At 39.0% G+C, this 22,341-nt stretch overlaps 1 protein-coding gene across 1 annotated transcript in view; it reads left to right on the top strand.

Moving 5' to 3' along the window:
• Positions 1-19,481, top strand: part of TTC39A (tetratricopeptide repeat domain 39A) — a 39,580-nt gene extending 20,099 nt beyond the window's left edge. Inside the window, exons 9-18 of the mRNA XM_009950013.2 lie at positions 5,514-5,622; positions 6,303-6,370; positions 6,499-6,558; positions 7,328-7,489; positions 9,113-9,204; positions 10,214-10,334; positions 12,653-12,764; positions 15,388-15,502; positions 16,207-16,323; positions 19,361-19,481. Of these exons, the coding sequence (XP_009948315.2) occupies positions 5,514-5,622; positions 6,303-6,370; positions 6,499-6,558; positions 7,328-7,489; positions 9,113-9,204; positions 10,214-10,334; positions 12,653-12,764; positions 15,388-15,502; positions 16,207-16,323; positions 19,361-19,481 (1,077 nt within the window). The remainder of the gene's footprint in view (positions 1-5,513; positions 5,623-6,302; positions 6,371-6,498; positions 6,559-7,327; positions 7,490-9,112; positions 9,205-10,213; positions 10,335-12,652; positions 12,765-15,387; positions 15,503-16,206; positions 16,324-19,360) is intronic.
• Positions 19,482-22,341: the final 2,860 nt, after the last annotated feature.

Here is a 22,341-nt window from a genome sequence, read left to right as displayed (position 1 = left end):
TTTCATAAATGCTGGGTAAGGTAAACGTTTGATGTCCTGCAGACACAACAAAAGCTGTATAAACAAGTTAAAACTTAACTCTTTTGTAATGCTTTTTATTTACAAAACAAGTTTCAAGGAGAAAAATGTGTCCTTAATCAGAGCTGCCACCTTAGGTGACAGGTGGATGAGTGTCATCACCATTTTATTAGTTTACAGGATGGATCTTAGATCTGAAAATAAAATGTCTCATTTAAAAGCAGGGAGATTTTAGTAGAGCATGGATTAGAACTTGGAAATTTCCAGGAGCTGTTTCACAAGCACTAGAGGTAAAAATCAAATAGTTCTATCTGTCAGTTATGAAAACAAAGAGCATCTTAAAGCAAAATATTCTCCTAGAAATGTAAGGGCAATTCATGTACCAGCAAAGTTCTGAGAATACTTTGCTGAACATTCATCTTCTTACTGCAGATGAAAATTGTCCTGCTAATATAATTTCTGTTGTTTTCTTTTGGCCCTGGGATTTCTTGTATGGCTATGAGTGGGCTGATATTTGTGTTGATGAGTCAGCTCCAGTTTTTTAATAACTTGCTGAAGCATGACCTAGATTACCATAAACTTAAGCAAAAACCTGCTGTCTGCACACCATAAAAAAGGAGTATTTTAAATATGTTGATCAAAGTTCATTGATGGTCATTTATTTTAACATCCTTAAAAACTCCTTCTGCATTTAACATTTGTGAGTCAGATGCCTAAAGTCAAAAGCAGAATTGCAATTGCATTTGCAGTCCTTTTCAGTGGTGGTCTTCCAAAGCTTGCAAGAGGAAGCTGTCCCTGCAGTACAAACAAGAGTCTAGAAGGTGAAAGAAACAGTGATAGAGGAGGAGAGGGAAAGTTTGTGTGTCATGTGGTATGCCCCATCTGGAAGAAAAGAGTTTTGAATACATCTGTGATCTTGCAGTCTTTTCCATTAAATGCTCATCGTAAGCATCAGATTGTGCAAAAGACAAAAGAGCCATGGTTAGTGCCTTGAGCTGTTTACAGTGTACCTGAGAACGCTACAGTGCACTGGAGGACAGCTTGCTTTTTGTGTGGGTCATGTGTTTATTAAAACTGGATATAAAATTGTGTTGCAATATCTTCCACAATACTAATCTGCCTTGAAGCCAGTGGATTTCCCCCTAGGGACTCTTCTTGTCTCTCAGACATGTCATGTCTGATAGTAAATGAGGACATGCCCAAAGCTGCATTACTTCCTAAGCCATTTTGTGGGCACTGTGGACAACATGATCAACTTAACAGCAGTCTGGAGTCTCAAAATAGTGGGTAGGATAAGATCAAGAAAGTGTAAAAGTAGCCTGAGGCCACCTTTGTTCCCTTCTAGTCCGAGATGTGGCAGTTGCGTGCTTCTCACTGTTCAAGCTCCTTTTCCCTGTATCATTAGTCAAAGTACAGGCTTATTTGTATTTCATGGCATAGGCCCTGCATTTGGGCATGGGGTCCAATGCAGCTTTGCCCAATTTCATGAGAAATTTTTTGTGGGCAGAGGTGTGTATTACACACCATGAGGTATGCCGTGCTGGGGAGCGTGCCTTCCTCAGTCACTGGGCAGTAAGTGCAGTATGTGTCCCATCTGGACTTTTTGTATTTAATGAAAACTTAACTTCTGATGTGAGATCAGAAAAGTCCTTGTGCTATATCCTGTATAAGCACTGAACCCTTCTTACTGAATCCTCTACCAGGTCTCGGGCTAATATTTACTCTTGTTCTTATTTTATAGATGATTACACATACTGTGCTGCTAAACTGTAGCGAAGTTTGACATGAGCCCACCATATGTTAAGTGCAATTTGGCAGGGGGTCAGATGACAGCATGATTTCAGGGAAAGGCAGGAAAACTTTCAGATAGAACCAATTTTGTTCAGATTATACTTTTTGATGTGGGAGGACATTTTTCTCAAAGCAGCTGAGCTGAAAAATATTTTTGATGTGTCTGTTTGTAATAAATTGAATTCTAGTTTCCCACTAAGCATCTTTTTGATTTGCATTTGGGTCTCTTCTGCAGATTTTAAATTAAGGTTAAATCTAAAATTATTTCCTGGGATACATTCAAATGCCCACGGCTACCAGTTTAAATACTCAGTTCTTCGTAAAAGCTGTTAGTAGTATCCATCCTCCTTGCTAAGCCTGCAGTAACGTGGTCAGGTCATGGGATGACCTTGCTTTGCTTTCATTATCAAGATCCCTAATTTAAAAAGAGTGATTTAAAAATACCAGTCAAGAGCTTTCACTTCAGGAAAGTAGATGGATTTTAGTCAACGGACAGCTGAAATACATATGAACTAGTCTCAACGTTGTCTGATAATGGTTTTGAGTGTAGTCCTTGTTCATATCGTGTATTCACTGCGGGAATTCCCACTGCTCATGTGGGGAGTTCGGAATGACAGACTATTGGATGTCTTGGGACAAGGATCAAATCAATGAGATACTGATGTAATATAATGTAGTGACAGTCTTGGGAATTAAGAGCTTGTTGAATGGTACGAGCAACTTGCACAGAAAGGTGAGAGTTATCGTATAGGATCACATTTGTCTCTAAGAAGTGCTGTTGCTTCCTGCTCTGCATTGCACCTTGTGCCCTTCAGAGTAATTACATTTTGCGTGAAAACAAAACATAAATGTCTTAATGTCATTTAAGTATTTTGAAGAAATTATGAGCACTTACTGCCTTGACATCTGTTTTACATTGTAGCAATATGCCCTGGAATAGACTTTGTTTGGAATCTCGTTCCTGGCGTTCTGGGATTGCTCATATCACCTGTGGCATAGGTGTAGGAGATATTTATGGGTTATTTACGGTTGAGATGTGTCCTAAGAATGAAGTATAATATACTCATTTAGTGACTCGCACCAGTGAGTGTGGTTTGTTTACAGAGTTTCTCCTTAGGCTCAAGTAGTAGCTGCTTGTGATTTGGTTCCAAGACCCTCAGTTTGATCCCCAGGGAGGATTACATGGGGGCATTGCCCAGCTCATGACACCTCACTTAGCTGATTAGGTTTGCTGGCTAATCTCCATAGGCTCCCGGTGGAAAAACAATAGGTGTTTGAGAAAGTGATTCATAATGGTCTGACCTAGACTTCTGTGCTGAGTTGTTCCCTGGAGCAGTACCTCTGTCTCTGCCAGCCATAGAGGGAGCCTAGGGAGGCTGGCTGGATGAGTGCTGTATCTAAAACGTGTTTGCCAGCAACAGACACCTTTTACCATCCTAACTTCCTGGGGATCTCATCAAAACAGAAGCTGTTTGCAAGGGGGGGTTTTGAGAGAAGTAGCTTTGTTGCAGCCATTTTTACAAGCAAGAGTTGTAATACCAATAACAACTACTGCTAGATTTCTTTTTCTCTGACTGTTATACTGATTATATTGTAACTTTAATATGGAAAGTTTGGGATGTTCCAAGTGGCAGAGTGAAAAGAAAGTATTCTTTAATACCTGTACTGGACAAAATAGGATTATGGACATACCACAGAGTGAACTAGCTTGCTCGGTGAGCTTCCCATACCTGTGTAACTGCTCAGTTTAAGAATTTAGGCTCGAGTATGCCAAATTTGCAGCCCTCTTCTGATGAATGGGCAATGTTCTTAATCCAGTTACTTCACAGTTACTGCTTTCCAGGATGCAGTCCCACATAGGGTGGGCGTGGGTTGCATTCCTTGTCCATACAGATGATGACTTTGTGGTAGATTTTTGAGAGTGAAATATGTGAGATCAACTTGACAAATGATTAAATTATTCTGTGACTAATAAAATTTCTTTCTGTATCATTCTTCATGCTATTCACAAATGCGACCGGCGTTCACTTTCTATGCATTTTTATATTATGTGGAAGATACCAAACACTGTAAGGCCTAGTACTGAAGTCAGTAAAGGCTCAGTGAAATATCTAGCCTGAAGATTTTTCAGTTCAAAAAGGTGTACTTTGGAAATCTGCTTTGGAATTTTTTTCTGCCAGAATTCATTCCACAGAATGTTTTGTCATACTTCTACCTCGCAGTGCTATAGTGCTACTTTTTAAAATCCAAGTATTTCTGATTTTCATCTGGGCAGTCTAAAGAAGCTGAATATATCATATTTTGTTACTTACCTGTATCAAGCAAACTTTAGCTCTTAGCAGAAAATGAAGTTGGCTTTATTTTGCTTAGTGTTTGATTTCCATTAAGTCATTGATTTTCAGTAATGATTTTACTGTCTTTTAATTTCTTCTGAAGTGACATGCAAGCCAGTATTTTCCTTATTTTGTCTGGGCTAGATGCTATACTAACTGACCTGCAAATATGTGTGTTAACGGTACTTTTCCCTATAACAGTAATTAATGTAATAAATTAAGATACTTTTTTTAAAAAGACTAAATAACTGTTTGTGTGAAGATACTTAACCACGCTAGTTAAGTGAAAAAGTACATGTATGATGAAAATTAGAATATGATTACAGGCTTCAGGGTTCACAAAGTAAGTGGTAAAGATGAGGTAGCGTAACACCCCTCTGTTGGCAAGGACACACAAAAGATTAAAATCTGCGTTGAGACCATGGTCTGAGTGCGCTCTTTGATACCTTCTGCAGTGGCTCCTATAGACATCCCTCAGAGTCCCTATTTATAGTGAAAGGATGTCCTTATAGTCACATCCATCATGTTCCAGTAACTTTCCGTTGCAGTCGCAGTGTAACTTTTAGACAGAATTTTCCTCAGCACACAGTGGATGTCTTACTGTGCATATTTACTGGTAGGCTGATCTCATGTTTAATACATTTGCATATTTATATTCTTGTTGTTGATATCATGCAACCAGTCCTATGGACTACTAAATGCTGTTGCCTCAGCAATCTGTAAAGTTGTTTATCCATCGTGTTCTCATTGAATACGAATACGGCCTTGTATTTGATTGCTTTAATACTTCCCAAAGGAAACAGAAATACTCTTTTCATTGTATTTTTCCGCTGGTGGTAGTTTCCACTGGTGGTGCAACATCATTGCAAAGCTCCTTTTGTTCTTTGCATATGTAAAAACATCCTTCTGCCCTGTCATCTTTTGTCCTGCTAGTTGCAGGTTTTACTTTTTTTCTTGGTATCTTCAACTAGCTTATGCACTGAGTAACAGCAGACATAGATACACTGCACCATGGTGATATGTGTAATTTGCCTTGCATTTCAAAACTCTGTGTTTTTTGTCTCTAGAATGCTGTTCAGCGGCACTGGCATGGTGGTGATAAGTTGTCTCACATTCTCTAACATTAGCCATGTAATACATCCCCAGTGGCTGCTCTGTCATCAGGTGTTTTCCAGGCTAAGCAGTAACTGTGAAAAACCGTTAGATAACTTCATATGTGTATTTTTATCTTTGATTGCTACGTAAGCAATGTTTGTCAGTGGATTTTGGGAATTTGGTGAGTGTAGATGATACTGCAGAAGTTGACAAACTAGCAAAACACATCTTTGGTTCTTTTCCAATACTTTGTCCTCCTTACCTTTGTTTGTACAGGAGCGTGGTCTGCTGCAGCTTCAAGAAGGAGCATCATCATACAGCTTTAGGTCGGTGCTGTGTACCATGCTGTTGCTTTGCTATCATACTTTCATGACCTTTGTGTTAGGTAAGACTGTTTATAATAACTCTTGGATTTGATTAGTTCTTGTGGGACACAGAGGGGAAAAAGATTATTCCATCACCTCTTTTTAGTGAATGGTTTATCATGACCAGTTTAAATACAATGTATTTTGGGGTAATTTTACACTGGTGATCATAGCTGAAGAGAGTGTCTTAGTCTTCAGGATGGAGGTTTGTTTAACATAAGAAGGGAGACGATGGGAATAGCAAAGTAAGTTGTGAGAACTGAAGCTGTCTTCAGTAGTCAGGTGCATTATTTGCAAGGTTAAAATAATGGCTGGAAGAGATGACTTCCTGAATACTTTGTTTATGTTTATATGTCATCCCTGACTTTTCTGAGAGGTGATAGCTTCCCACTGAGGCGTACTTCCCAGTTAACCCCTGTTAAAGCATTCTACAAAATGTGTTTGTCTACACATAAGTGAGTTTCCAAGTCAGTAAGCACAATGTTGTTCAGGTATTCCTGCTTACTGGCTTAGTGCAGCACCAACCTATATTTATGCCTTACTTATCAGAGAGAGGAACTTGTGTATTGGCCAGAGGAGGATGAGTAATCAGTACCTTGCATTCCTGTTTTGTGGGGGGTTTTTTGTTTGTTTGGTTGGGGTTTTTTGTTTGTTTTTCTTTTCTTACTATTTTTATTGCTTGCATTTTTATGCATTCTAGGGACAGGAAAAGGAAATGTTGAGGAGGCAGAAAGACTACTTAAGCCTTACTTGGCTCGCTATCCAAAGGTAAAATGAATCACAAATTAGTTTGGTATGATCGTTTAATGTTTTCTTGCCAAATAACAAAAGATGTAGACTGTATGGTCTTGAAAACTGTTATAGAATACTTGTATTTTTATTATTATTTATTACAGGGAGCCATATTCCTGTTTTTTGCAGGCAGGATAGAAACACTAAAGGGTAATATCGATGCGGTAAGTAATCCTTTTGCTCTTGGGAAAGTAAGTGCCAAAAGCTTTAGAAAAACTCTTCCAGGAACAGTGTTTCCCTTTTGGCTAATGCTTCCTGTGGCTTTGGCCTATATGTAATTTATAGTTTATGAATTGCAAATAGGAATTTTGAAAACTTATTTTGACTAGCTAGTTTGACCAGCTCATTTTGCTACCCTTCTCAATTTCTGGTCATAATCTAGTCCACCAGTATTAATGACGCAGTTTTCTCATTGTCTCTTCTGTCCTGAAGCACGTTGTGCCGCTAATAACATCCAGTGACAATCCTTTGCCCTCAATCTGAGTGGGGAGTCATACGAGACTTGAAGAATTAGGGAGGTGAAGAATGCATGTCCAAAACACTCAGAGTATCAGCTGGTGTGCAGTGCAGTAGCTCCCTTGAAATCTTTGGAGCTGCAACAATAAATGTCAGCTGAGCAGCTGTCCTCTGACTTTAGTTTCCTAATTTCCTTAGACACAAACATTCATTTTGCCTATGTTTAGAACCTAGTATAACTTCCAGGAATGGGCAGATCCGTGGCAAGGGTAAACTTGCTAACACCAGGTAGACTGTGGAGCCAAGAATCTCATGTGTGAAGCCAACAGACAGGATTTTGGGGAATACTGGGCTGTTAATAATTTGGAAGTTGCAGGAGCCATGCTGGCAGATCTTGGAGCTCCAGTGTCTATTACAGCACTGGTGTATTTGCATTTACACGTGATTAAGGCAGCGTTTGGAAATCTCTGTGTTCAGGCAGTTAATAGGTATGAAGAATGTTGCGAGGCTCAGCAATATTGGAAGCAGTTCCATCACATGTGTTACTGGGAGCTCATGTGGTGCTTCACCTACAAGCGCCAGTGGAAGATGGCTTTCTTCTATGCAGACCTGCTAAGCAAAGAAAACACTTGGTCAAAGGTAAGTTAAGTGGAACAGGAGAGTGGAAGGCCCTGTAGTATCTATTAACTGTCAGTCAGATTGAGTTGACTTTTTGTATCTTTGAAGCCTTTGTAGCTTTGAAGATGAAGATTGTAAAACAAAACTGGTCTGCTGTGGGCACTTATAAGTACGATGTGAATTGCAAATATTCGAATCTGAACAGATTGTGGGCAAACAGAAATCTTTTGGGCCTGGCTTGTAGATGAAGAACAGCTTGTTAAAGATGTTCTGTTATGTATTGACTGGTTGTGTCAACACATTGCAATTAATGGTGCAAGTTGCTATTTCTTACATTATTGAATATGTGCTCTTCTGGTGATGAGTGAGGCTAGCCATGATGGTGCCTTCAGGATTATAAATATAATTAGAAGGGACGGCTTGAGCTGTGTGTCTGAAAGGAAGAAGGTCTTCCATCCAGAACCCTGGTAGCTTTTCTCCCTTGTCTTCCCCTGAGCCCCAGGGAACTCTGTCAGAAAGGATTAAGTCTAGTCTGGAAGGGGGGTGTGTGTGTGTGATTGATTGGAGGTTTGTTTCTTCTTAATGTCTTAATGTGATCAGATCATGTGTGTGGGGAGGGTATCTTTGTCTGTTTTTTCTACTACATATTATATGTATTGGCCAAGTGGAACCAAAACTAATATAAAGTCTAAGCAGCCAGGTGAGAGCAACTCTCTTGGTGCTCCCACTGGTGTGAAAACTGCAGTGTGGACCCCCTGTGCCCCTGGGGATCCCAGCGACCCAGCCAGGTGCATTAGTCTGAATAGCTCTCACAGCCAGGGGTGCACTACCTGGCTAAAAGCTTTAATATCCTGAAATGCTCTAGGATTAATGTTAACCTGTGTCCTTTTAAACTGTGTGTGGTGTTTTATACTGTATTGCAGGGGCCTTAGGAGCAGAGAAGATTCTTCCTATTAATATGTAATCTACAGTGCAACGTGATAGTAGCAAACTAGTAACTACATATGCACTTAGATTCCGGTGTAAATAATCACAGCTTTAAATATTCCAGAAAACTCCTGAAATTTATGGTTACTGTAGACTCCTTAAAGCAGTAATCAAGAACTCACAACTGTTATTCTCTGCTGTTGCAAGAGTTGTAACGTCGTCTGCTGCTTTGCTTCCCTTGGTTGATGAATGTGTGATTGCTTGGGAAGTCCTATGAAATCAGTACTTTTCTTAATCTGAAATCATGAAACCCTTCAAAAACTGTTTTCTAAAACGCAATATTTGAGATATGCTACCAAGTTGTGATTGGACACATCAGCTATACAGTATTATTTTTTTCTCTGAGCATGGCATTTTCATAAGTTTTCTAGCATGTAATCCTGAGAGTAATAGAAGTTCACTTTACACAAGCATGACTTGTTCTTGGAATTTGGACTTATATAATAAGCTGATACAAAGTAAACAGATATACATGATAAAAAAAAGTCTACATTCCACTTTCTAAAATACTTATCTCCTGCTTAAAATTTTGTAAGTTTATGTCTGTGAGCAGAAGCAGCAACTTCTTCCTCTTCGTGGCTGATTTGTGCTTTATATCAATAATGGTGATGCTGTAAATTAATTTTTCTATATAGATATTCTTGGTTGCATTTGCAGGCTACTTATATTTACATGAAAGCTGCTTATCTCAGTATGTTTGGACCAGATGACTGCAGTCCTTTTGGAGACAGTGAAGTTGAATTATTTAGGTAAAATTTGCTAACTCCCCATTAAAACAGTTTCCTATCTTTTCACATCATAATGTTGGGGGGAGAGAGGTAAAATTATTCATTGTGTAGTTTGGAAGATCTGCGCAAATAGCATTGGATTTGTAAGAAATTGCAGAATTAAACATTCCCTTAGACTAAAGTGGACCCTGGGTTCAGACAGGATGTTTCTTCTGGCCTGGAAATGCTTTAGGGATAGGATGTTGGGTCTATGAGCCGTACAGTGGCTGCTGTTGTTGCATGTAACATTCACGTTCTTTTTCAGTTGTTTCGTTTAAACAAAACAGTACGTAAGATATGAAAGCCTTCAGTGGGTTATGCTACAAGATGTGTGCCTTCTTTAGTGGAGACATCTGTACAACATGACTCCTGGGTTTTGAGTCTGAGAGGAATATGAAATAGTTAAATGTGCAAGTGAATATATGAACACAGTGAGTTAACATGATTGTAATGTTGAAGCTTAAAAATGCCTAAACCTTGCTGGAGCAAAGAAAATTGATTACTTTTGGGTTTTACAATTTTTCTATAAAATCTAAATACCACTTTTTTAATGTGCTTAAAAGATATTGATACTTCTCATGTTTTCCATGTCTTCATATAATCATTACAAGCAGATTTCACTGGATTTGGGATCCATTATGAAGTGAATAGGTTTGGTCTTGGGGAGAATGGGAGGAACACTGTCAAAAGCTACCTTGTCCCTTTCTTAGTCTGTGAAGAGTTTATAAGTTAGGTACATCATCTAATTTATTCCTTTGGTGAGGAAGAGTCCCTCTTCCTCCTGCTTGATTAAAGAGGAAGCCTAGAGATATACGTGCCCTGCATAAAGAGAGCTTTTGTAAATATGTATTGCTCAGCTTCCCCAGAGGTAGCAATAGCTCACTGTTACAGCTTTTTTAAGTTCTCTTTGGGTTGTTTTTTTTAAGTTTGATTTTTTTTTCACAGAGGTTCACAGAGGAAAAATTCCTTATGTTTTCCTTTAAACTTTCAGGATTGTCCCCAGTTTGAAACTGAAAATTGCAGGGAAATCTCTGCCTACAGAAAAGTTTGCAATTCGGAAGGCTCGACGATACCTTTCTTCAAACCCTGTTCCTTTGCCTGTTCCACCTTTGGTAAGTTAGAAATATATCTGCCACACCCCCCCTTTTTTTAATTTTGTAACATTTTTTTAATTTATGGAAATAAACCCGAGATAATTAGAATAGTATCTTTCCACGTTTCTAAGGTAAAACCTCTGCAGGAGACTGGAATGTTCCCAAAGCAAAGCCAAATGAATGCAAGGAATGCTGTAAAACTGGGGCATGCACCAGCCACAGGGAACTAAGCCAGTTGTTTGTGACACTAAAATGTGTTGCATGTGTAACTCATTATTCCAGCTATAGACTAGCATGCTCCTAACAGCTTTCTTTTGATTCCCTTTTGAGGAACTTTGCCCTAGGTCTCTTCTGTCACGTGTCATTTACTAAGACTACTAAAAGAAGACTTTAAGGTACAAGTTACGGGGTGGGGGCAGGGGGGAAGCAAGGAAACAATGCAAGAATTTGGGACTGTGTAAGCATCTGTTTAATCTGCCCCTGAATGTTTGCAGTTTCATGCTCTCCAGAGCAACTTGCTGGTTCTGGAATGAAACAACCAAATCCTTTAGCCACTCAGTAAACCATTGCATACTGTTGATTTTTTATTTTTTTTTAATTTTTTCCCCCTTCCTGTACTGATGGCCAGTTCCCTGTGGCCACATGAAACAGCTCCCTAAGGCACCCACTGCCTCACTCATGGTGCACTTAGAAAAATCCGTCTGCAAAGAACACGTAAAAGAATATAAAAGGATTTTGAGTCCACAGGTTTGCCAAGTGCAGTGCTGTTAACATTTGCAGTGCTTTGAGCTGTTGTATTTGAAAAATAGATGGATAATTAGTAAACATTCTTTAGAAAATGCTTGGATGAGGAGAGCCACTTGGAGACACCAGCTGGGTATGTGACACAGTGCTTCTTGAAGAAATATAGTTGTTACAGCATAGCATGGGTATTCACTAGGGACCACTTTCCACTAAGTCTTAAGACTGAGATAAGAGAAATAATTAGGTTACTTTGATTTGCCTTTCAGGTTTCAGAGATTGTAGACAGTAAGAAACGTACACACCTGGGGTTTGGCTGGGTTATTCTAAGAGGATTTTAGCAGAACAGGTTTCTGTACTAAGTGCTCTCCTTGGAGTGGCTGGGAACCGCGTCCTTTGTTTCTGCTGCAGTTGCATTTCTAAGGCAGCAGATGCCGCAGCTGAACAGTTAAAAGAGCTCTCAGGATCTGGAATTCGGTGTAGAATCGCATGCCTAGGATTTTTCTTTTCAGTGTGAAGGGACTTGCTGAGAGGAGCAAGTCCTCAACCAAGTCATAGCTCAGAGATTTAGCCTAGAATAAATGTCATTTGAATACTTCTGTTTCAAAACCATATTAACAAATCTGCACTAGACACAGTAAGTTCAGCACAGGTTTTCCAATCAATAGAGACCAGATGGTGAAAGCAACAGTGACTGGGGTTAACATGCTGTTTCCTCTGTTCTAGCCTGACAGCTTTTTGTACTATAGTTCCAACACTCAGTTATTCTGTACAGAAATTTTGTTGAAAAACTTTAAATTATCAAATACAGACCGTGTCATATAAATGAATAGAACAAATAACTTGTCATAAGGACCACTTGTAAGTTTATATAGTATTTCCATCTTTAACGTTGTGATTGCTAGTGGCAGTGGGTACATTTGGTCTGGTGATATACTCTAAGAGAGCACCCCAATAACAAATAGGAATTAAACCAATAGTTTTTAATACACTTTACACTAAGAACAGTTGAATAAGAAATAAGGTACTTTCTAGGGGAACATCAAACATACCTGAGGAATTTAAGGGGTTTGCAGGCTCTAAAATTCTGCTGGTTTATTTGAAGTTTGGCTTAGAGGTTAGGAGTTTTGGTTTTCTTTTTGTTTGTTGTCCTGAGTTTTTTTTTTATTATTATTTCTAGGAAAGTAATACATTGTAGTTTTTTATAGTTATTACTGCCCTGGCTAGGATAGAACTGAAAAACAAGAGGAGACTTCAACCAAGGAACAGTTAGCCATGTGCCATGAATGTTTTAGGGCTGTCTGTTTTGTTGGTACTTGGCTTCATCTGTAAGTGAGGTTGTGTTTACATTCTGTTCAGGCAATCCTGCTTGCATTGTGTGTAGTAAATGGCTCTTTAGTGGTCTTCTGGGGCTAATTTGTTCTGAAAACCAGTGTAACAAGTTTTCGGTTGCAATGAAAATATTTTTTGACAAACTGACTGTTTATTTAAGGAATCTGTAACTTTTTCATCATACAGAGATAAACTAAAGTATTTGATAACTGCATTTATCAAGTACTATAATTAATGATGCTGTTATGTCTTCCTGACCCTAGGAAATGATGTATATCTGGAATGGCTATGCTGTAATTGGAAAATGTCCCAACCTAACAGAAGGCATGTTAGAGACTTTAATTGAAGCAGAAGAAGCATTGGCAAGAAGTTCAGGTAATCAGTGATATGGTTTAAGCAGGTATTTTAGTGTGTAATAGCTAAAGATATTATCTGTGAATAAAGAGACACTCATTAGTAATTTTAATCTGATTATAGGAGGAACATAGATAATGAACCCATAAATTGTTTGTGCAGATAGGAATGATTTTCTTTTTTAATATAGTGATAACTTGCAATAGTAGCAAGTGATTTTTCCATCCACAGATGTGTATTAGGGATAGTTTATGACATGTGTTAAAGGGCTATTTATTTTGCTAGATAAAAATCAGTATATGTATTGACTTGATCATTGGATCATGAAGCTTTGTTATTCTCAGATACTGTATTTCAGTTTTGAAGGATAAATAGAAGGAGACAAATCAGTCTGTTTTTTAAAAGTGCAGTCAATTTATGATGTGACCTTGGGCTGAATGGTATTTGTGTGTCAACAGTACGCTACGGAAAGCTAGGACATCGGGGATGGGCTTCCTTTGCACTGTGAATGAGTAATAGATGGTATTGAACTTGAACAGGCTGCTACCACATCCTCTTGTCAGTCTGTTAATTATCCATCCATGAAAAAGTTGAATTGATGTTTATTTCTTGCCAATCTTTCCCAACTCCTATAGGAGTGCAACCAGTCTGCACAGCTTTTCTCACAGTTGTCCCTTTCTGAATATTTGATCTTACTATTATAGACTACCTTCCTGCAAAAGGATCAAGCCTCTGTTGATAAAGGAATATGGGCTAAATCACTGCATTGCAGTCTTTTCTAGGACCTTGGTCTTCCTGTGCACAATGTGTTACACAAGATTTGAAAGAGTTGCTTAAAAGACCGGCTCAAGCCATCTCCTTTAATTGAAAAAGAGAATGAAAAAATACTTCTAGTGAAGGTGACATTTTAGGAGGAGACTGTTGACCCTTTCAACACATTTATCACCTGTTTTGTTACATTATTTTGAATAAGTGAATTATTTCTCTGTTCCCTTTTTTTCTTAACTGGTAAATTGTAGATAAGGCTGGCGTTTTGCAGGGATTTGTAGAAGCTGATTCATGTTTATAAAACACTATGAAGACACGTAATCAAAAAGCGAGATATATTTTAAACACACCAGCAATTTAAAGTACCTGTTCCAAATAGTGACTTGCTGCTTCCAGGTGTCATGCTTTCCTTGAGCTTTCCTGACAGTGTTTGAGGCTAAACTATTGTATTTTCAAGTATTTTCTCTGTATTACTGTTAGATGCAAGAATCTAACACTATAAAATTATGAATCTGAGGATGTGCTCCTAGAAGCGTTGTGCCGTGTAAGATGTAAAAGGAAGTCTGTTAGTGGAGTTAACATGTAGAAATACAATTATGCATATCAGATTTGCATCTAGGATAGGTCCCTAAATGTTTGCTTATACAGTCCAGGGCAGCTTGTTACAAGCAGAGGAAATACATGCATGTGAACGTGTCTTGGGACAGATGTCCAGAAGAGACAACTGATCTGCCTTTTTTATTATTCTTATGAAATAACTCTTCTGTGGCCCTGAGTCATCTCACTGTGCATGTACTGAGTGCGTCAACTTTTGGCCTTTTCCCTGTTCCTTCAAAGTTTGCTGCATAGTCTTTGGGTGTCTTCCCTGGGATTTGCTTTGGTGACATGTAGGGGCCTTTATGTATGTAGGGGCCTCTGTGCGACATAGCAATAGAAGTGACTCCAGTTGTAGGATCAAGGGCCCCAACTGTCCAAAGGGAAGCAGCTGTGTCATGCAATATGCGTCAGCATTTAATCAGCTGGAGTGATAGAGGAAGGACCAGGTAAAGTTTGGGGTAGTGAAAACAGGATGACATTCAATAGCATGAGATGGAGTATCACACATTTTGCAGCAATTCTTTTCACTTAGTATTTCATGAATTGGAAATGAGCAAGCAAGCTGAAGATTTTGCTTGTAAACTTTAAGACTAAGCTGTCTATATGGAATGGCTATGAAAAAGCTAGATGTTTTCTTTGAAATGTATTATACAAAAATTCTTTGATGAAGAAAGGGTGTTGATTGTAGTGACTTTTAACTAGGCGCTGGTGGAGCTGTTAAGACTCTGGACACTCAGAAGTATAAGCTCAAAAGAGGTGAAAAGAAGGTATGGTAAGAAGATGAGGGAATGTGAAGTGCAGGTAGTGAAGTTTGGCGTGTTTTTGTTTAGCCAAACAAAGGTGGAGAGCTGATAACACACTTGCATATGATTAGGTCATGTGACTAGAAGTTAATGAAGGAGAAGAGCTATACATACTAAAGGGGAATGAAGGCATGAAGTTAAGACGTTATAAATTGGATATCAGTATTTCCAAAGTGGACACCTTAAATTAGTGGTTACGTGTCAGAGCAGTAAGATTGTGGAATAGCCTTTCAGTGGGAGTAGGCAGGGAAAGAACAGCCCAACAATTTTTAGACGAAGTTTGATCATTTTATGAAAAGGTCGATGCGTGTTTGTCTCTGCATTAAATGAACTAAATTGACCAGTTAATTCCTTCTCTCCTGTGCTCCAGTAAATGGATTGTGCTTACACCTACCTGTGTAAAAGTTTCCCTACAGGTAGGAAAGTCTCTGCTGCTTTAGAGTTTTCTAAAATGTGGCATTTATTTCGATTTACAGGTACAGAATTACTAGCAGATGACCAGTGCGTGGTAAAACTGTTAAAGGGTTTATGCCTGAAGCATTTGGGCAAGATCTCAGAAGCAGAAGACCATTTTAATTACATCTATGTAAAGTAAGTTTTCATACCTGGCATGTAAGAGAGCTCTTGAATTTCTCAGTAACTATTACTTTCAAGTGAGAGGAGATGCAACTGTGATATGAAGAGAAGGGAGAGGACTGCAGTATCTTTAGCATTTATTTCAGTTGCTTTGGTATCAAGGAATTGCAATTTTAATTGCCGGTGGTCTTAGCCATGTAGGGAAGAATTGCAAATCTGCACTTTTTACTGAGATATTTTCTCCTTTTTTTGAGGACTACAGGTGCATAAAATTTATGAGATACCATTTCCCTTTTTTTGTCCCCTTCCTCTTACCAGTCATGAAGAAGCTGTACCCAAAAAGCCAAATGCAGTCTGCAGAGACAGGTGGCAGCGTGATTATACTTGGAACTTCTGTACATCCTGCAGTGAATGGCATCTCTTTTTGTCAGTTCACATGGATAGAGCTCATAACATTGTCATCTTCTCTAGTACTTCCCTGATAATAAAGGCAATATTTTGTAATCCTGAGAAATAACATACTGTGTAGGATGGTTGTGCGAAATATGCATTTAATAACCTTGAAGGTAGCTTTGGATAGAGAACATGACAAGTGTCGTAATAGAGATTGATTGCTCCTTCTGATCTTAGCTAATCTGCTATTTATTTGTGTTTGGATCTGATAAACGAGGGAACCTTTGTCATTTCAAGATCTTGAGGCTGTTTCTTTTCCAATGCAGTGAGAAGAAGATAAAATATGACCATTATCTAATTCCAAATGCCTTGCTGGAGCTGGCAATACTGTATCTAGACCAGGACAGAAGAGAAGAGGCAATAAAACTACTGGAAAGAGCAAAGTAAGCAAGTCAAAAGCCTGTGCTGATATCTGATGGGTCAGTATGGTATTTTACTGGTTAGCAGGAAGAAGAAACATTTCATTAATATCATGGAAACTCATTGTTTCATTTTTTTTCAATGGAAGCACCATGCCTTAGTTTTGGTTTGGACCTTTCTAGTACACATGATGTGATCGTTCAGTCTGTGACTTACCCATCCGTTCTGATAAGAGCAAAAATATTTTAAAGATGTTAATAGGAATGTCAAAGACTTCCATAAGAAATAATCCATGTGTAACAAATTGTAATAATCTTTGTAGTCTATTTACTTGTTTATAAAAGATGTATTTAATTAAATTGAAGCTCTGTGTTACGGCTAAAACGGCATTAATCAAATTGTTGGCTAGCAGTGCTGTTTTCTTTCCTTCATGAAATACATTAAAGGTAATGCTTCAGGTTGCATTTGGTATCTTTGTATTGTTTCATCTGCATCTGAAAGGTAACTGAAACACCTGCTTTTACTATTTTGCATGATTGATTTTTCTAGCAAAGTAGGTTTATCAGGAATGGTTGGACTTGATCATGTATGTTCTTTATTACAAAATTAACAAAATACGGGTTTTGCCGCTGTCCGAGCCTTTACTCCTCTGCTAAGCCAAAAATTTCTTGGGGCCGGAGGAGGGAATCCAAACCAAACAATCCTCGCCCTCTTCAAGCATCCTGCAGCAGGGTAGTTCACCTCCGCCCGGATCCTGAGTGAGTCCAGATGTCTGCATCTTTCCAAGTGCAGAGGGTCACTCCAGTCACTGCCGCAGGTGTGAGCAGCTACAAAACTGATGTCTGGCCCCAGGTTTCAGAGAGGTCAGATAGAGTTTTTGTGTTGAGCTTTTGTCCAAGTCAGTCCTCTATGCAAGACAGAGTGGTGAATTAGCCTACTGAAGATTATGCCAAAAGCCTATCAACACAAAAATTAAAATACTGCAATTCTCTATCTCCCATGCTTGTGAGCCTGGTTCTCTAGAGGTAGACTCATGGAAGATACTAAGAGCAGGAAAAAAATGCATTAGCAAAAAGCAGTGGAAAGTGGTCCAATTGGCTTCACATTCCTCAAAACACGCCTCTCCTCCTATCCTCATTTCCCTTTGTTCAAATCTCTCTTAAGAAGAGATCTAGAAATAACAATTCAGAGCTGCTCATTGCGTCTAGTACTCCTGATGCTTGCTGCTCAGCCATTGCGCTTTTCCTCTGACAGCTCCGTGTGGCTCAGGTCGCAGACCCCCTCGAGGGAAGGTGTTTGGCTTAAAGAGCATCAGCAGACAGCAGCTCTTAAAAATTTGTTGTTACCCAGTGTATGAAAAGCTAATACTCAGACTTGCTATGCTCACAGAACTCCTGAAAACTGTAATGATATGCAAAAAAAAAAGCCCCCCTTGTTTCAGTTAGTCATTAAAAAAAGTGCGGTCCTTACATTTCCACCTGTAGTTACACTGCATTAAAATGCTCAGGGTTTATAAGCTTGCAGCTGAAAATGCTGAATGTCTCTGCAGCCACTGGAGGGAGAATGCGTTGTCCATGGTGGGTTTCAGGACCGGAGAATTATGTTTGCAATTGGCAGGAGTGCAGCCGAGCACTTGGCTTGTGCATGATGCTTGATTTACTTGACCTAAATCCACATACTGCTGCTGGCTTGAACGTTTCAACTCTGGGAGAAGAGTGGAATGAGATGATAAACTGTTTTGGCTCAGTCATGCATGGAAATATTTCTGTATCTATTTGTATGACTGTAAGCTACAAGCAAGCATATCAGCCTGCTGATGAGAAATACAGTATCTGCATGACAAAAATCTACTTAATTTAAAGAAAAAAACTCTGAAGAGTTTCAGTCAGCATACAGCAGAACCCAGTCACCTCCTTTTCTCAGTCAGCCTCTTGGGTGTTGCATACATAAAATTATAAGCTGGTGTAGGATGGGTGTGGAATTCCTTGTTTTCACAAAGAGTCTGCCACTGCCATAGTGACAGATACCATGCTTGATGTGAATTACGAATTTTGAACTGAAATGCTTTTAAGGTTTACAGACTGTTTAATATTTAATGTTTCTTTTAGAAGATATTTGTCATCTTTACAGAAAAGTAAATTAGCATGGTCTAATCCTCTTTGGTATCTGGATTCTGTATCCGTCCTGCAGGAGCTGACATGTTAATTCCTATTAAGTAGGATCTGCACTTTCTGTGTGGTCCTAGGGGCAAGTTTTCTTTTTTTTATATAAGCTTTTCCATGAAAACACAGATTCCTTTAATGTTTCTGTAACTGTAGAGCATGACATAGCTACTGGAGACTGTAGGCAGGTGACACTGCTGAGTCAGCTGCTAGATATTTGCGAGGGAAGTCCTGCCAGTCTTTCCCTGGGCTGCTGAATTGCTCCTTGAAAGCTGGCACAGAGTCCCCTGTGTGCCCACTTTCTCTTTCCAAGCTTCTAGGGCACCAAATTGTCTGGCCTTACTTCCTGCACACAGTACGCATCATTGACAAACTATAGGATGGAGATGGGGTGTTTCCCTCGTCCGGTTCAGGACAGCTTCTCCCTCTTTTTCTTTTCTTTTCTTTTTTTTTTTTCTCCTCTGCTTTCTTGAAATGTGTCAGCTGAATTAAGATGAGTCTATCTTATTAAGATGATTTTTTGAAATTCCTGAAAATGTTTGTATTCAAATTTGTCAGTTATACTTTGAGAGGGGGAGAAAAAATAATTTCTGAACTAAGTTGATGTCGTAGATGTTTAATATGGACTCAATATTTGATTGAGCGGACCAGATTCAATTTCTTATTAGGCTGTATTTTTCTGGTAATGGCCAGACAGTGGAACTACAAATCAAGAACAAAGAGCTGCATTGTTTGGCTAGGAACGCATGCCTTGTATTTTAGAGTAGGCAACAAAGGAGCTTGTGAAGAAAGGCTTTTTTGCTGTCTACAGTTGTTTTGCATAGAACAATAATATAAAGATAACTTAAAAACGTTTTAAATATATATATTCATCAGAGTGGATCTGCTTTTGTTTTAGACAAAACTACAAGAATTACTCCATGGAAACAAGAACACATTTCAGAATTCAAGCTGCCCTGCACCAAGCCAAATCCGCCCCAGAAAATGGAATGCACTCTGGAGCCTCAGCAGTGTCGTAACTTTTTCTTCTTTGGTGTCCTGTTTGTTGCGAACTTTGGTGCAGAAAATTACTGACACTTTAGAATTATTTTTCCTTCTTTTCAAGTCAGTGAGAAACCAAATCACTTAAAAATTTTAAAGGTGATGCATAAAACATTAATCTAGTGTAATAACATGGCAAAAAACCTCTCAAACCAACCATAACCCTGAAAAATACTAGTTTTCCAACAGTCGCTTTTTGAATACTTACATCTGTGTAATTCACTTTTTAATCATGTGTGCCTTTTTCTTGCATTCATGACATTTGCTAAGCAAGCTACAACATAAAGGGGAACAGTTGAAAAAAACCAACAAAACTTTAAAGATTCATGGATTTAATCTCAGCTATGAATGTTTGTTTGAATTCATACAGCTAGCAGCTGAGAAGGAAGTATCACTTTTTCCAAGTACCTACTGAGTTGAAATGGTGTGAGAAAATCTTGGTGCACAAGAAACACAGCAGGGAGGAGCTCTGAATCCTGGGCATTTCTAGTTGTGCCTGGAAAGCTTCTCTTTACCAGCTTTTACTAGTCACATTTTTGCTTCTATAAGAAACTTGCTGGTGAAAAACAGCGGTCTCCCTTGTGCAAGTATCTTGACTTTAATTTGGTTTTCATGTCAAGTCTGCTGCTTGCAACAGATGGTTTACTGAGGATTGGGCGGGGGGGGGGGGGGGTGATGACAGTATAAACTTCTTTGACAAGTTTAAAAATGGGAGGTCCTTAGGAAACAGTTTTATCATCAGAATGAACATGACCTGAAGTTTATATCAAATTTATAGCATGAATCCTTGAAGGTCACTTAAGAAACAGCAGTATTGCACTGGCTGCACAGCAATACAGGAGTTACTGTGACAGTCAAATCCTTGTTAAAATGATTGTTCTTAGGTTTGTCTAACTTGAGGTGTCCATGTTTAGAGAGAACGTATGGCAATGTTTCCCGTATTAAGATGCTGGGGTTGGAGCAGGCTCCCTTGGCACAGTGCTCTGCTTTTCACAAAGGACAGCCCTTTATCTTTTTGCTCTTTGTTATCTTTTGGGGGAATTCCTGTGCAACGCGCTTTGAGAATTGAGCAATGACTTAGGTCAGCTTTCCAATGCTGTCTGCCATTGAATTGCAGCTTTTCTTCAAAACTGGTGAAGTCAGACATAACACATATATGATTTGTATTTACTGTTCTCCAGGCTAACTCCATGTTTGTACGCCTGTGAGGTTTAGGGGCACACTTCTACCTCCCTTTCGAAAGAGCTTCTTCCCTGTGACCCGTTCCGATATGTGGAGATGGGAGGTCTTCTGACAGCCCTTTTTCTCCAATGGAGATGTTCATCAGGAAGATTCATATATATGTACCTGACAGTGAATGTTCTTTTAAAGTGATTGTTCCCAGTAGAAGAGAAAACTAACAGTTTATAGCTATGCTTTACCTCCTCTAAGGAAATTACTTTGGTTTGTAATTGCAAATTAATGTGCAAGGAGACACGACCACCTGTTCCTCAACACAGAAAACTTGCATTGTCTTAAAAACCAGACACCCGTTATAAAAGTCTTCCCAAGTTAAAACTATAGATGAATAATGCATTTTTTTAAAGTGACTTTCTCAGATAAATTCAGTTCAGATAAATTTCTCAATTCAGATAAAATTCAGTTAGTTACCTGCTTACATATTGCACATCAAAACTTAAGTGTAAAAAGTTAGTATATTCTTTGTATAGAATAAAAAAGATTCTTGTTCTATTTCATGCATATAATGCCTCTTCTTCCAGTTGTGTCCTTTTCAAATATTTTGTCAGTCTTGGCATCTTTCAAGCAAGCAGTGCCAGGAATATTAGCATAAATTGTACTTTGCAGAAAGTGAACAATCCTTCCGACTGTAGATTCATCTCTCAAGGCCACTGAAACGCTCTTTGAAATTTCACCCACAACTGAGTTTCGCCTGATCTGAGATACATTGCACAAAGGACATGCTGTGCAATATGCAGTCCCCTTCCCTGATTTTTTTGCAACAAGGAATATCCTAAGTCATCTTTGGTTGAGCACAAACACCGGTCACATCACGGACTTGATCTCCAGCGTCAGTTGAGGGCTTTGTAGTTAGCCATGGTCAAGTAGTCCGTGCTTTCACTCTGACTTTTTAGCTCCTAACCAATAGGAAATACCTTCCTGATGGAATAACAAAGGTTTACAGACTGTAATATTCTGAACTCACTAAAAGAAAATAACACCTTACTTGCTAAAGGATGAATGGAAGGGCTGGTATGTTGTCACTGTATCCATTCTTCAGTGCATTGCATTTTGAATTGCCTGCCGTTACTCTTTGTTCATCCACGTACTTCATTTTGATGGGCAGGGACCGAAAACTCAGTGGTTGTCAGTCCAGGCTGGAAGGTCTATGCTGGGATTGTTTTTCCATTGCTTCTCCTGAAGCTGCACATTCTGCCTGAAGCAGCTCTCCAGAAGGGTAAATCACTTCCTCAGCCTGGAGCCCCAGTACAATGAATTAGGGAAGGCACAATCGGCACGAGTTCTCAAACACCTTCAGTGTTCAGTATATTCACCTACTGGAAAATAACAGATACTCTAATGGAATCACAAATCAAGGATGTTCAGCATGGCCTAAGCTTCAGGAAATGTAAGTACTACTACAGGTGGATGTAGTCATCAGAAGGATGCAGGAGTGCTTCTTTCTGCTTCTAAACATTCAATTGTCTGACTGATGCTAGAGAAGACCACTCCATGTACGAGGCTTTAGCCCACAACTGCTGATACCAACTCCTTAGTCCTCAGCAAAGCCAGAGAAATTAAACAAAGGCAGACTACTAACTCATAGAGCAGAAAATAGTT

This window comes from Leptosomus discolor, chromosome 3 (assembly GCF_034619465.1).
Source record: "Leptosomus discolor isolate bLepDis1 chromosome 3, bLepDis1.hap2, whole genome shotgun sequence".
NCBI classification, from domain to species: Eukaryota; Metazoa; Chordata; class Aves; order Leptosomiformes; family Leptosomidae; genus Leptosomus; species Leptosomus discolor.
The sequence above is the reverse complement of the archived record's forward strand: the minus strand, read 5'-3'. Positions and strand labels throughout refer to the sequence as shown.